The sequence below is a fragment of the Neofelis nebulosa genome, chromosome 9 (assembly GCF_028018385.1).
Source record: "Neofelis nebulosa isolate mNeoNeb1 chromosome 9, mNeoNeb1.pri, whole genome shotgun sequence".
NCBI lineage: Eukaryota > Metazoa > Chordata > Mammalia > Carnivora > Felidae > Neofelis > Neofelis nebulosa.
The window spans coordinates 126,763,319-126,778,776 of record NC_080790.1 but is presented as its reverse complement, the minus strand read 5'-3'; the positions used below and the strand labels follow the sequence as shown (position 1 = coordinate 126,778,776).

Here is a 15,458-nt window from a genome sequence, read left to right as displayed (position 1 = left end):
TTCAGGGGAAAAAAGGTACTTACAGAGAGGATGGAATAAATACAATAACGTTAACATTTGGGAGTCTGGTGGAAGGGATATTTGTTCTATTCCTGCAAATTTTCTGTATGCCTGAAATTTTGTGAAAACAAAAACTTAAAAAGAAATAAAATAGGCATTCTACCATCAGTAGTGGCCACCTTACATACAGAGGTGGCTCAACGATCATGTGTGAAGAAATGCAAACATGATGAGAAGTAGGTGTTCCGTGAATATTTGATTTTCTAGGGAGGATGGAAAGGATTCTATTACAAAGCTGTTTGTGACACATAATCCCACTTTTTGTGAGTCTGGGCCTACAAAAATGTTTACCACTGGGGTTTTCTAGGTGAATTTTATTTCCTTCCGTACACCTATCTTTTTCGTCAATGAATCTGCATTACTTGTGTAATTATACATGCACTCATTCACACACACACACACACACACACACACGATCCAGGCGAAACCTGGTTAGTGGCTATCAGGGACCAGCTTGTGAGATGCAGGAAGGACCAATCAGACCTGATTTACTCTCAAAGATCATACGCAGTGATTCCTACAAAACACTCAGGTCTCGTGCTTCCCCTCCCCCTCCCCCACCCCAGGTCCCTGGTCTGCCACAACGGTCAGGAGAGGGGGAGGTGTCACTCACACAGGAGCAGCAGATGAAGACCATGCAGAAGGCCTCCATGATGCCTGCGATGCCCACCACCCAGGTGAGCCTCAGGAAGAGGATGACACCAAAGATGTTCTGCAGGCACGGTAGGTACACACCCATGAAGGTGCCCATGCGCGGGGCCTGCCGGGGAAGCCAGTGTCAGTTTCTGCAGCCCGTAGTCACTATGAACACCCAGACCCCTCCTCCCCCCTATTTTCAATCCCCCACTCCCCTCCCTTCTCCGTCCCCATCCCTTCATCCCTCTTTCCTCTGGTTTTTACCCTCCCTCCCCTCTCCTCCCTCCACCTCTATCCCTTCCTCACCCTCAGCCCCAACTCCTATCCCTCTGCCTCCATCATCCACCCCTTCAACTGACTCTTTTGTCCCCCCACCCTTTGTCCCCTCCATCCCTTCTTCCTCCCCCATCCCTTTTGCCCCCAAGGCCCTCACCTGCACTGGCTTCTTTTTTCCACCCTCATTGTTTTCTGCCTCTTCATGCTCCCTACTTCCCTGGGGCAGGTTGGTGTAGTTGGCCAGGCCACTGAGCAGGGAGGACACCATGGGGCTGGTGTCCATCTCCTCCTGTGGAGGTGGGGGTGGTAGAGTTAGGACACAAGGGCCCAGGAAAGGAGAGGCGAGCTACATAGTAGGAGGCAGAGAGAGATGGGGGTGAGGAAAGCAAACCATTGGGGGTGGGATGAGATGGGGAAGGAGGAGGAAAAAGCACAGAGAACAGGGAAAGTGGATGTGGGATAAGGAGAGGGAGTAGCAGGGGTAAAGGGAAGGAGAAGGAAATGGAGAGGAGGACACCGTTCCTGAGGGAGGGAGAGAGGGAGAGAGGGAGGGAGTGGTGGATGAATGGGGTGTCACACAAACTAGCAACCCACCTCAAACAGGGCCATATTCTTGCCATCATACTCCCTTCCCTTCTCTGTGTCAGTGCTGTTGATGAAGGGGCTGCTCTCCTTGGGGTTGCCATCACCTGAGAAGGCAGAGGAGTCAGGGGTCTGGCACCAATGGGTTGCCATCCTTCTGCCTGGGCATCCAGCTATGTGGCCACTTTGACTCTCTGAACCTCAGTTTGCACATTGGAAAAACGGAGCTAACAGTAATGCCCCCCCCCTTGTAGAATTTTAGTTGACAGGATGTGTAAAGAGCCTAGTGCATTCCCTGGCACGTAGTAGGTTTTTAATGAAGATGTGAGTGCTTCCTTGCCCTTGGGGGGTCCTTCATTCACTAGGTCACTCTAGACTCTCCAGGTGCCCCTCTTCGACCATAACTGGGACCACGCTGGTGTTCTGGGGTGAAAGCATGCTCTTTCCCAGAGACAAAGGCAGAGAATACTGAAGCCTGAGGACCAAAGGATACTTTACCTCTTGGAGAAGTGACCCATGTGGCATCCCCTATGCCCCTCGTACATCTTCAGTCAACACATATTTACTGGATCTCTACCATGTGCCAATATCAGCATGGGAGGGAGAGGGAGTAAAACACACACCAAGACACCATCTCTGCCCTCAGGGAAACCACAGGCAGAAGAGATAAAACAGTATTCATGAATTTCCAACCCAGAGTGGTAAATTCTGTGATAGGAGATGAATAAGGGACCGTGGGAATACAGGAGAGGCATTCAGCCCAGCCTGGGAGGTCAGGGAAGGCTTCCCAGAGGAAGTGACAAGTAGGCTGAGAACTGAAGGATGAGTAAGAGCTACGCTGGGAGGGAGGCGGGAGGGTGTTCCAGGCAGAGAGAACTGCAGAACAGCATGTTCGATGGCCCAGAGGGAAGAGTGAAGAGAGTGGGTCAGAGATGCTGAAAGAAGCCTGATCTGGCTGGAGTCTGAAGAAAGGACATGGAGGGAGGGGCTGAAAGGTGGAGAGTGACCTATGAAATGAGCCTCAGAAGGTGTAGACTCAGTCCTTAAATGATTAGCAGGCCATGTTAAAGATTTTGGGCTTCATCCAGAGGACAATGGGAAGTCATTGAAGAGTTTCGGCCAAAGAGGTGCCATGAACAGCCTTGTGTTTTAGAGCAATCACTCTGGCCTTTAGATGGAGAATTTCATCTAAAGAAAGTTTGAGACTTTCAGTAATCCAGGCAAGGGCTGAGGATGACCCAGGCCAGAGCAATGCAGGACAATGGACAGACCCAAGAATTATTGGCACATATTTTTATGCCAGATGTTTGGGGACATGAGAAGGAGAAAACTAGGATAATGTCTGGGGTTTCTAGCATAGGTCAATGAGTGGGTAATGGTGCTATTTAATAGATGTGGGAAGGGCAGAGACTGGGAGTGGGTAAGAAGCTGAATTTGACTGAGGGAAAGACAGTATAGGACACTCAAGTGAATACGTCCAGAAGGCTCTTGGATATACAGAGCCTGGGCCCCAGAAGAAAGGCTGGGCAGGAGAAGGAGATGAGGGTAACCCATGACAATGTGTGGAGGAAATGTGTGAAACCATGAATCTGGATGAGATCACCCAAGGAGGAAGTCTTTTGGGCCCCTAGCAGAGGTCCTTTCAAAGAGACATAGGAGACCCCCATAGGCACTTTCCCTTGGCTTCAGCCGTCACCCTTTCTCAGCTCAAGGGCTGAATCCCAGTAGCAGACATCTGGAGAAAGTCCCCAATAAACAAATCCCAAATGAACCTGAGGCCCTACATATTCTGAATTTCCTGTCCCCTGGTCTCCTGTCATGTCTTTCTCCACCTCCATCTTCCCAATCCTCCCCCGTTTTTCTCCTCCCTACCTCCTGGAAATCTTCCTTAGTCACCCAGCCAGGGTCCACCCCTAGAGCATGACCTGTTACAAATCCAGTCTCATCCTGACTCAAAGTTGTGGAAGGGGGAAGCGATGCCTCACCAGCTCAAGGGACACCCACCACCTTCTCCTGCCACCACCTCCACCTCATCGATCAAGCCAGGAGCTCCTGGTCCCTAAACAGGGAGCCACCATCAGCTCGTTCTTCTCCTCACATATCTGAGTGCCTGGAAATAGCAGATCTGTGCTCCCAGTGAGAACCTGGCACATAATAGATGCTAAGGGGGGGGGGGGGGGTTGGAAAAAGTCTTTCTCAGGAGGAAAAAGTATTTGGAGATAAATTCCCCCCGGCTTCCTTCCTGACCCCCAGGATCTCAGAAGAGCTGCCTGGGGCCAGAGAACAGGAGAAATAAAAGAGAAGTGGGTTCCTCCTCCTTTTAAAAATGCCGACAAGATGCTTCATCAACACACTGGGTTGTGGGAACAAGAAGGGTTCAGGGGGATAACAAATTTCTTGGAAAAGGGCTGGCGGGGGGGGGGGGGGGGGGGGTCTAGATTCAGGCTCCAGTCCCAGCTTCACTGGCTGTGCCGACATGTTCAGCAAGTCACTTAAACTCTCTAAGCCTCAGTTTCCTCCTTTGCAAAGGGAAAATAATTGTGCTTAACTCACAGGGCTGTTCTGAGGCTGAAGGGAATAACGCCTATTGGGTGTGCCTAGCACATAAGCGTAACTATTGCTGCTATTTCAAGTACGATTATTATTCATGTTCGTGGTGCCCCACCCAGCCCGGCCTCCGCATCCCACACCTCTCCCCAAGCCGCAAGATTTAGGGGCCCTGCCTCCTGTGGGACTGGGTACCTCTCCCTGCCGCGTCAGCTCCGCGCCGAGACTACAGGCCACGAGAGCCCCTCCCCTCTACTTTTCCCGCCCCCTCCCAAGCCCCCCCCTCCTTCCTGGGGTCCCAGGGAACGCGCCGGGCCGCGAGGGGGTCGTCCTGGCCCGAGACCCGGCTCTAGGGAGTCCCGCGCCGGTCTCCATGGCGACCGCGCGGGCAGAGAGCGCAGCGCCGAGCCCAGGCGGCCACGCGCCCGCAGCCGCTTATGTAACGCGACGCGCTGCGCGGAGCCAGACTCGGGGCCGTTTCCCAGCTAGGAGATGAGGGCCGGGGAGAGGGCGGCTCGATAGGCTGGTCCTGGGTCCCGCCCTTCCACCTGCCATCTGGACGGGATGCCAGGCCGCCGGCCTCCTCTGCCGGGGGGGCTGATTTCGTCCCCTCCCTGGAACGGCGGGCGCACTGGTCCAGGGGAGAGGGGTGAGCTTCAGGAGTTCTCAGAGGAGCAGGGGGAACTGCGAAGGGGGAACTCGCCCCGAATTCCCAGAGCCAGGACGCAGGCTGCCGGGTAGCGGCGAGTGGCGCGCGCGCGAGAGGCAGGGCCAGACTGAGGCTGAGCCCTCTCCGCCTGGCCCCCGCCCCCGCCCCCGCCCCCTGGGAGCTCTCAGCCCGAATCGGCTTTCAATTAAGCTGCGGCGGCCAGAGCTCCCGGGGAGGAAACAGGCGAGCGGCGATGGCTAAGGAGCCTCCCCCGGGGGCCTGGGGCCAGGCCTGGGGGAATCCCCAAGCCAGATTGGGGTGGGGGAGGGCGTCAGACCCCAGGGGATAGGAGGCGTGGGGGCCAGACACAGTATCCTTGGGTTCTTCCTTAGTCCGGATGAACCCTCTTGCTCAGGCTATTCCCACTTCCCTGAGGTCAGCACCTCACATTCCCAGGTCCTCCCCTACATCCCCAAGAACCTAAAATCAGAGATGGCAGAGGCTGTCAATCTGATAGCCCCTCTTCCCTCAAGTCCAGCAGGTCCTTAGAGCCCCCTACCATCACCTTCAGGCATCGCCGGGAGGCCTTATCTTTCTGGGACCCCAAACTCCTGACCAGGTCCTGGACCCTACACATAGAGAGAAAGTCTCCAGATGGCCCTGCTACACTGAGAGTCTAGTAACTAATGGGGAGAGGGTAGAACGGAAGGGAGCTTTTAGCTGGACTCCTGTTCCACACACATAGATAGATGCCTCTTTTCTAGGCCTCCGGAGACCCCATGGAAACCCCAAGGCCCAGTAAGTCAGGAATCTCAGGATAGAGAAATCAGGGCTGGAGGATAGGACCATACCCCATATCTGGGGGGAGCAGAGATTCTCTCTCAGGCTGAGTCCCTGTCTTCAGAATGGAGGTATCTGAAGGGGATCCCAGATGGAAATGACAGCCCCCCCCCACACACACACACACACACACTCGTTCCCGGGGCACCGCGTCGGGATGCCTGGATCTGTCGCAGACTCGACTTTGCCAAACCCTCTTCCCCCGGAGCCTAAGCCTGCTGGGGAGGGGGTCGGCTACGGGATGAGGTAACCCCAGGGTCACCCGGGAGATGGATGAACTAGCTGGCTAGCTGGTGGTTCTGACCTCTGTATACCACTCAACGTGAGGAAGGAAAAGAGGGTCTCAGACAAAGAATTGGGGGCCCTGGTGCCCACAGCCTTCCCAAGCGGCCACTTGGCTCTGACTTGGATCCAGGATCCGGAAGACTTCAAGTCTAGGCTGCCAGTCCCTGGAAGACCTCGCTCTTTCAGTCCTTGGGGCTCTTTGGTCATCCCCCGGGGAGGTCTGCAAGAATCTCATCCCAGAGGGTCAAGCAATGCCCAGGGGACCGTTTGAAAGCGCCGAGCGCAGACAGCCGGAGCGGGAGGCGCGCTAGTGCGCAAGGGACGCAGCGCCGCTGGAGGGTGGGGGGTGGGGGCGGCTGACAGCCGTGATGGATGGCTGAGACCGCTGGGGGGCGGCGGGGGGCCTGGGAGCCCGAGGGGGTGGCTGGCCCGAAGACCTCAGAGCGGGGAAACTGTGGAGGAGGGCGGCAGAAAGCAGGAGCGGCGAAAGGACCTGCTTCAAGCCCCCGAGCTCCTAGCGAGTCTCCGCACCCACCGCAGCGCGTCCGCAGTGTCCGCGCCGCGGCGGCGCCGGGGATTCAGCTGCTGGGACCCCATTCCTGAGGCCTCGCTGGGGAAGCTAGCAGAGCAGACTAGAAAACCTCCCCCTTGCCCCGCCCTGGAAACCTCACTGCCATCCCAGTGTACCGAGAGAGGAAGGGGAAAGAGGGAAGAAAGGAGGGTGATCTTGCTTCCCGTCCTGAATAGGAACCCATGGGTATGCGCGAGGGAGAGGGAGATTCCGCAAAGTAGAGCTGAAAATCTCCGGAGGAGGTACGCTTCAGTCTGAGGTCGGACCTCCGGCAGCTTTGGGGGAGGGGGGCCCCCGATTGCACCAAGTGTCCCCTTAAGGAGACACCACAACCCGGACGGGGGCTGTCATATGGTTCCAACCCCCCATGGGTACCTTCCCCCCACCTTTCAGTTGGAAGTCTCAGAGCGAGGGACTGCAGCAGACTGCACCCCCCCCCACCCCCTCCCCGCGTCGCCGGTCAACGCTCTGCGCCAGGACGCCGGGGTCCCTTCTTGAGGAAAGGAACCCTTCCTCCCGCCCGTCGAGGTCCACGTCAGCCCATTCTAGCTCTTCCATCCCCTTCCCACCGCCTCCCCCGCTTAGCTAACCCACGTCTGCCCCCGGACCGTGGGCACTGGCAACCCCCTCGGCCCCCAGCCCTGCCACGGGCGCGGCGCATTCCAGCACCTTGGACAGCGCCTGGCGCATTCCAATGGAGTGGGGCTCCAGGCCGCCGTGGGCGCCCACCGCCCAGGTCAGTCCCAGCCTCTCCTCTGAAGGAGGCGGCCCCCGCTCTGCCTCTAACCCTAGAGCTGCCTCCTCTCCTCGTCGCCCCCTCCCTCGCCGCCCCCGGGCCGCTGCTTACCGGGGTTGGCTCCCCCATCGCCGTCCTCGCAGTCCGTCAGGTTGTTTAGCATGGTGGCGGCGCGGCGCCGGGCCCGGGGATGGCTGCTCCGCCTCGCCCGCGCCCCTCTGCCCGCCTTCGCCGCTCGCTCGCTCGCTCGCTCTAGCTCTCTCTCGCTCTCCGCTCCACGGAGGAAGAAGCTGCAGTGCCCGCCCGCCCGGCGCACACACACTCGCACACGGACACACGCTCACACCCGCGCGCGCCCCCTCTCAGCGGCGGCGCTGCTCACCTCATCCCGTATGCAGGAGGCGTGAGCCACTGGCGGGGTTTTGGGGGGGAGCGCGAGAGGGAGGAAGAAGAGGAGACGAGGGGAGGGCAGAGCGCGGCTGGAGGCCCCCTCGCACGAAAACTGGGGGCTTGCACGGGTGGGATGGAGGGGGTGCTGCGGGGGACGGGGGCCTCGCCTCCCACGAGCAGACGCAGCTCCGCCCGCCCCCCACTCCCCGGCGCAGGCGGGGCCGGCACGTGGGCAGGTGCCATCCCGCGCCCTAAAAATAACGGCAGGGAACTAGGTCGCGGCCGCGGGGAGGCGGCCCCGCAGCGGCTGCCTGGCTAGGGGTCTGGGGTGACCCCTAGGGGGAAGGCGAGGAGTACTGATGCGGCGGGGGTGGGGCGCCATGGAATACGGGTCTCTGGGGATCCTGCCTGCAAAGCTGGGGAGGCCAACCCTGAAGAAGAGTGGAGAACCAGACCCTTTCCCAAATCGCTGGTCAAGAGGTTGGAACTTGGGGTGTGTTGAGGCCAGAGCCCTTAGTTGAAGCCCTGTGCTGCCCCCAGGGGTTCAGGGTCACTGGGCTGAGCTGTCTGGCTCATTCTGTCTTAAAATGGGAGGAGTGGAACCTGAGGAGTTGCAGTGAACCCTGTCATTGTGCTTAGACTGCATCCCAGCATCTCACCCCCAAGACAAATCCCAGGAGTCCAAGGCAGGGACCCTCTGACTATAGAACGGCCCTGGGAACGAGATGCGATGAGGAGGAGAGAAGGCAGCGGTAAGGTTCTAGGGATCTGGGACTCCCCACTAGGATGTTAGGAGGCAGGCCAGGGACAGAGTGGGGGAGGGAGGAATGAGGCCGTCAGGCGGTTTGGGACCAGATTTTCTCCTGGGGCAGGAGTGTCTAATCCCCTAATCCAGGATTGCTTTCTGAGGATTCCAGAACCAGCATGCTCTCTGTGTTCCTCCCCCTCCCCTGACACCAGTCCTCCAGAAGCTTGATTGGGACCTCTCACAACCCCTAGAATCCAGACCTGAGCCAGTGGTGGAGACATCTCAGGAAGAAGCATCCCAGGTTTGGACCGTTTGTGTCTCCAGAAGATCGAAACACCCAAAGGGGAGAGCAGGTTAAGGGGAAATTATTTTCAGACTCACCCTAACCCCCAGCACTAGCCCTCTAAATTCCAGGAGAGTCCCAGGGCTGGAGAGGATCACATCAATCATCTTATCTAATAGACAGCTTTCACCTTATGGACTGAAAAAAAAAAAAAAAAAAAAAAAAGCTAAGGCCCAAAGAGGAGAAATTACTGCCTATGGACACTACGCCAGTGAATGGCAGGATTCGGTCTAAAATCCAGTTTGCTTTATTCCAATGTAGGAGTCTTCTTCAACATAATTTCTTTTAAAATTGGTCCTGCCTCCAATAGAAGGGACAAAGATACATTCAAACCAAACTGCTCAGCCGTCTCTGACCCTTGGCTACTAAAAAGGGAACAGGGATCAGTCTGAAATGAGCTCTCTCCTTTCTCTTGTGGTCAGGCTTCAGAGGTGCAGGACTGAAGTACCCCTTGCAACTGGAGGTAGGCCCAGAAGATCTTCAAGGGTCCTAAAAAGCCATCCACATGACTGGAGACCCCATTCAAGGGCACGGCTTTTCAGAGTCACGGACAGGGCCTGCTGTTCAGAGTCCTTGTACGCATCTGTCAGTGGCTTCAGATCAGGTTGATCACAGTTTTTGGCAGCTGACGGAAAGGGGCTTCCGAGGGATCCACCAATAAGGTATCACTGCCACTGGGTTTTGTGGACGCTGGAAGGACTTGTTAGGATGGAGAGCTAGCTATTCAGACAAGGTCTAAGAATTGGTTTTCTTGGCTTTCCCAGGGAGAAAACCACAAAAAAGGTGAGATGGGTTTGGCGTGGTGGCAGGGGTTAAAAGGACAGCAGGTGGATAACAGTGTTCAAGAATTCGTAAACACTCCACTACATACACACCCCACCATCACCACCACGAGCAGCAGCAGCGTGGTTTTCCACTACTCTGTAGGGACAGGTAACATAGCAAAATGTGTAGCATGTTTGTCCGAGAAGTACTGTGAAATAAATTAAAGGCTGAGATTTTTTCCCCCAGCAATCTCAGATCTGGGACGTTCCCCTGGATCTGTTTCCATTCGTTTGTGGTCCAGAGCCCTGGCCACTCAGGGACTAAGCCCACCCACAGGAGGAACCTAGATCCCAGGGGAGTATAGGTGAAGGCAGAAGTGATACCTCTTCCCCTGGATACCCCCTCCGCCCACCCTCACCAGACCTTCTATCTCACAGGACATCTGAGATTCAAGAGATAGTGATGTTCTCCTGCCGTCTGCCCCCCAAATTCTGTGTATCCCTGGGGAAAATTAAGTTGCTCTTTCTGGGCTTTAGTATCTCCATCCGCAAAATGAAAGGGTGAGGCCACATAAATCCAAGGGACTTCTTCCCACTCTGAAAGCTCTTAATGCCCACTCCATTTATCTCAGACTAAAGCCATGGAGCCCTTCCTAAGGAGCCCAGACCAAGTAAGGAGACAGACCCCAGGGGAGACCCTGCCCCTTCAGTTCACACCCCCTGCCTCTGAAGGAGACTGATACCTATTCTGGCCTCAGGCCAACCCTCTGCCACGAGACTTTGAGAAAACACATTGCAGGCATCTTCTGCACTGCCAGCCTGGCCTTGGCCGGTAAGGTCACCAGTAAGGTGACCCTCAGCCCTGAGCCCCAGGAACATGGCTGTCAGCTTAGCATCTCATCTCAACCCAGAGCCCTAGGAAGATTCCCCTAGGGCTAGGGGGATGCTCTCATTAAACCAACACGAGATGCTAGAGCTAGGAAGGGTCCTGTTTCTGAATTTGAAAGCTCTAAAGTTCATGGCCCCCCGCCCCACCTTACGCTTCTCACAGAGAAACAAATTTCACAGAAGCCGCCTGAGTGTCAGGATGTGGGAACTGGACGAGACTTCATAAGTTATTTTTGACCACCCCTCATTTACGGGGAAATTAAAGCCTCGAAGCGGAAAGGTACAAATTTTCTTCATGGGGTGAACGTGTGGCAGACTGGGGACTAGAATCCAGCTCCCTGACCTCCAGGCCAGAGCTCCATCCGGGGAACCAGAATAGGAGGCCATTTGGAGGAAGCTGGAGCCACCTGACTGGATTTTCTTGCCACACGAGGCAGGCATAGCGTTCCTCTTTATGGCTTAATCCCTGTGCATCCTTATCTACATATCATTACCCCCATGACCTAAGCCACCCACCCCAGCTTTGGCCTCCTGGAGCCAAGGCTCCGAACTCCCTCTTTCACTCTTCTCTCCCCAAACTACATGCCGGTCCTCCAGACCCAAAACCCTCTCAGTGAATTGATGAGTCCAGCGCATAGCACACCCCACACACACAGGGCTCGCCGCAGAGCACGTCAACCACCATCGTCTCCGTGGCAACCAGGGGCTTAATTAACAGGCTGCAGCCCTGTCACCATGGCAATGGCACCCCAACAGCCCCCTATTCCCCTACAGATTCAACCCGTCTTCCCTCTTTCTCAATCTGGACCCCCTTCTCACTGCACCCACCACCCCCACCCCCACCCCACCTGGAGAACTGGTGCCCGCAGATCGCTCTGGTTCATTGAGAAGAGGGGAGGGGAGATGAGGGGGAAGAGAGAGAGAGAGAGAGAGAGAGAGAGAGAGAGAGAGAGAGCAGCCCGTCACCATGGCAACTGCAGCCCCGTTCATAACCAGTTTGTTGCCATGGAGATTCCCAGGGCTCACCTTGGGCTGAGGTACTGGGCTGTAAGGTTCTGAGTCCTGGCTTGAGGAAGGGGTGACTGCACAACAACCTGAACAGGCTGGAGATCTCCGGATCATATATTTATACCAATAACTCAGTGTCATTCCTCCCAATTTACAGATAGAGAGACTGAAGTATGAGGTTTGGGTATGGGAGAGGCAGAGAACCTCACCCTTCTAGATCATCAAAGAATCCTAGCATTTTTAGGGCTAGAATGACCCTCAGATAGCTTCCTGTTCAAATCTTTTTTACTACAGATGAGGAAGTTGAGGCCCAGACAGGGAAGCAACATGCCCAAGGCCACAGCACAGAGACTGAGCTAGCGCGTGGATGGGCTGTACCGTGGTCTACCCCCTAGCATAAGGCGGCTCCTTGTCACTCATGGGAACACATCTCAACTCCCGTTAGCCTTAACCCGGGCCCAGGGTTCTTTCCAGTGCCCTGTCTCCCTCCACCAGAAACTGAGGCACAGTGGGAAGTGGTGTAAAGGGGTGGGGAAATAGTTCAGAGTTGTAACAACTGGCCCTGGGTCCACTTCTAGCCAGCCAAGTCACCGTCAATCTCCCCATGGTACCAATGAGGCAAATGAGGTATGGGGGTTGCAGCTGAGGGTTAGTGGTGGATTCAAGGATCAGCCTCTGATTTGCTGCTGTCACCCCTCTAAGCTATGTTCCCACTACAGCTGATCCTCCAGCAGCAGGAGGCACTTCTGCCAGGGACAAACTCCACTCGCTTGGTCCAGAGTTAAAGACAATGCTCGTACACAAGTGACCTGCCAAACGTCTCCCATCCACTTGCTGCCATCTGTCCCCGTGGGCCTGGGTGAGGACAAGAGGTGGGGAAAACATCTCCTTGGGGCCAGAGGTGGACATGAGAACAGCTGTGGGAAAGATATCACCAGATTTTGGGTTCCCCTGGGGAGCCCTTTTCCACTTCCCCATGCAGTAACCTAGCAAGGAGGAGGTGCTGGTCGCTGTCTCGGGGCCAAAGAGGTTAAAAGTCACCCAGAGCATTCCCAAGATGAAACTTCTAGTAAACTCATACACACAGGTACCCACTCCACAGACAAACACGGAAATACATCAACATGCCCATCAACACCCCGGAATACAGTGACACATATAAGCTCTGACTCACTGACCGCCCCACAGGTCATCAGAGCTCGCGTGGGATGCTCCTCCCTCAAGATGCACAAAGACACACACACACCTCTGCCACGAACATACAGCATTCCAGATTCACATCCAGTTTGCACACATACCTGCACACCCAAAACTGAGAGCCATATTTTGCTTCAACATTCAGGAGCTTGGAAATGGGAATGGGAAGACCAATCAATCACCTTGGAATGAGAGAGAGGGCCATCTTATTCTCAGGCCAGGGGATGGGAAATGGGAGGAGAGGAGAGCAAGAGGAGGAGAAACGGAAGCTTCCAGACACTCCCCTCTCGTCTGATAAACATTAAGCACCTACTAAGTGCCAGGCTGTGGGCTTGGAACTCAGAACACAAAGATAAAAGGATATGGTCCCTGCTTTTGAGTTGTAGGAGACATACAAGCAAATAACTTGCATCCACTGGGACATGTGCTCTAATGGTACAGTGGGTGGGCAGGAGAGGAATGACTGCCTTTGCCTGGAAGCAAGGGAAAGTGAAAAGGGTTTTCAAGAGAGGTTAAATGAGCCATAACCCATAGAGTGAGTAGGAGCTTCCCAGCTAATGGAGGTGGGAAGATGAACACGGACAGGTATGCCCGGGAGCAAATGAGGAAAAGAGTTCAAATACGGACTATGGGTTTGGCCTTTATCCTAAAAGCGATGGGGAGCTTGTGTGGAGGATGATTAGGACAGGATTGGAGGCAGGAAGACCAGTGAGGAGGCTGTGGCCGTGGCTGAGGCCTTGGGAGAAATGATGGAGGTTTGTACAGGGTGATGGTGACAGGAAGAGAGATGGGGACAGATTCAGGATCAGTTGGGGGGGAGGGGTAGGCAAGATGGATGTGAGGACCAATTAGATCTGGTGGGAAAAGAAAAGGAGGCATTGAGAATAGCTCCTGGAGTTCTGACTTTTAAAATTATAAGGATGGAAAGGACATTCATGAAAATAAGAAAGGCTACAGACAGTTGACAGAAAATATGAAGAATGGAGGGACCCCAAGAAATCCAAATGGCCATGTCCAGGAGGCGGTTGGTTCAGGGGCTGGAGCCCTGAGGAAATCCAGGCCTCCGTTTGGTCATCTACACAACGAGGGGGTTCGCTAAAGAAGCTCCTAAAGGGCCCCCTCCAGGGTCGTTGGTGCTTAGTTTTACTGCAGTCCGGGTGAGCTCACCTGCGGCTCAGCAGCGACCCCTGGCGGTCCGGGGAGGCTCTTCCTCCTCCCCGTGCTGGGGCCAACTCCAAGCCGATTCGCTGCGTTTCTTCCAGACCTGAGGGGCTCAGAGCCAGGAAGGGGACCCCTGACAAGTGCCCCCTGGGGAGGAGGCTGTGAGAGCATCCAGGGTGCTAATTCTTCATTGAGAGCTAGAAGGATCCTTCCCCTCTCCTCTTCTGTACCCTGGGTGTAACTTCCATTACGAGACAACAGCAATAGGTCCTCGAAGAAGACGCCCCCAATCTAGCCTGAGCTTGTTCCAGCCGACCCTCTTCTGGGGCTGGAGCAGAGGGACTTAAATGGGTCCCCAAGGGTCGGGACTGGAGACCCCACAGAATTCTCCCAAGATCTAGCGGCCCGAAAGTAACTTCTCTTTCTTCCATCTCCTTCCCGGGATCCCCAGGCGCTGTCCCCTCCAGGGAAGCCGAGGATTGGAAGATCCTCCAGGCACCAATCACCTGCCGAGCCGGCACCAGCCTCAGCGACCCAGACTCATTTTACCTCCCGCCCTCGACCCCACCCCAATCCTCCTGGCCCAACCCGTTCCCTCTGGCCCCGCCCTTTTCTGCCCCCAAACAGAAATATCCTGCTTCCTCCCATTGCCTCTGGACCTACCCCTTAATCATACCGCCCTCCTCTTTCCCTGGTTTCACCTTCTCCTCTCCGGTCCCGCCCCTTACCCGAAATGACCCCGCCCCTTTGGTGCCCTCCAGTTCAGCCCCCTTTGGACTCTAGTCCCTCCAACGCAAGATCCGCCCCTTCGCCTATAGCCCCACCCTCTTCCCTGTGACCCCGCCCACCTCGAATCTGGCCCCTCTCCTCACCATTTCCCATCCAGCCTCCTTCCCACCCCTCTAGGTCCCCGCTCCTCTCCCATCTATGGCCCTAGGCTGAGACCACCCCACTCTCAAGCCCCTGGCCCTCCCCCTTCCAACAGAAGACCCGCCCACCTATGCCCCGCCCCTTCTCTCGCCCCGCCCCCACGCCGCCAGGCCCCGCCCCCTGCGGCCTCTACCTTTGGCGTCTTCCCCTGAGAGGTGGCGGAGATCGGCTGCCGAATGCAGTTGGGACTCTAAGTCAGGGGTCCCGGCGGGCGCCGCGGAGGGCAGTGAGGTGACCGTGAACCTGCGGCTCATGGTGCGGAAAGGAGCCGGGCGGCGGCGGTACGGGCCCAGATCGCACAAGTGGCTGCAGCCCGGCTCCAGCAGACAGAAAGAGCGGATTCCCCCCCGTCCACCGCCCCCCACCGGGCGCGGCGCCGCGCAGGGTCCTAGTGCCCGCTGTGCTGAGCCTCTGAATGTAGCCATTTCGCTTCAAGTCCATGGGCTCTCAGTTCCGGGAAGCGCCTGAGGATCCCACCCGCAGCTGAGAGCTGTCCCTACACCGGGGGCCCCAGTGTGTGGCTCCAGGAGCCCGGGCCCACCTCTGCTGGGGTCTCCTAAACACCTGGGTTTTATTCACTCATTCATTCACTCAACACATCTTGAGAGCTTTCCTGTGTTTCAGGCAACGGTACTAGGCACTGGGGATACAGACTGAGATTCACTGGCTTTCTGCCCTCTTGTGGCTTAATTCTTTTTTTTTTTTTTTTAAGTTTATTTATTTTGAGAGAGAGAGAGAGAGAGAGCACGTAGGGGAGAGTCAGAGAGGGAGAGAGAGAACCCCAAGCAGTCTCTGGGCTGCCAGCGCAGAGCCCAACTAGGGCCCAAACCCACGAAACCGCGAGATC

General features: G+C 56.0%; 1 protein-coding gene across 5 annotated transcripts in view; it reads right to left on the bottom strand.

Annotated features, from left to right (window-relative positions):
• Nucleotides 1-14,920, bottom strand: part of SLC12A5 (solute carrier family 12 member 5) — a 36,881-nt gene extending 21,961 nt beyond the window's left edge. For 2 of the 5 annotated variants that reach the window (XM_058685817.1, XM_058685818.1), the window contains exons 1-4: nt 14,745-14,920; nt 1,567-1,661; nt 1,130-1,261; nt 674-820 (exon numbers count right to left, since the gene is read on the bottom strand). In XM_058685817.1, the coding sequence (XP_058541800.1) occupies nt 674-820; nt 1,130-1,261; nt 1,567-1,661; nt 14,745-14,865 (495 nt within the window). In that variant the 5' untranslated portion in view covers nt 14,866-14,920. The other 3 variants (XM_058685820.1, XM_058685819.1, XM_058685821.1) reach the window with 3 other exon arrangements.
• Between the last annotated feature and the right edge of the window lie 538 nt (nt 14,921-15,458).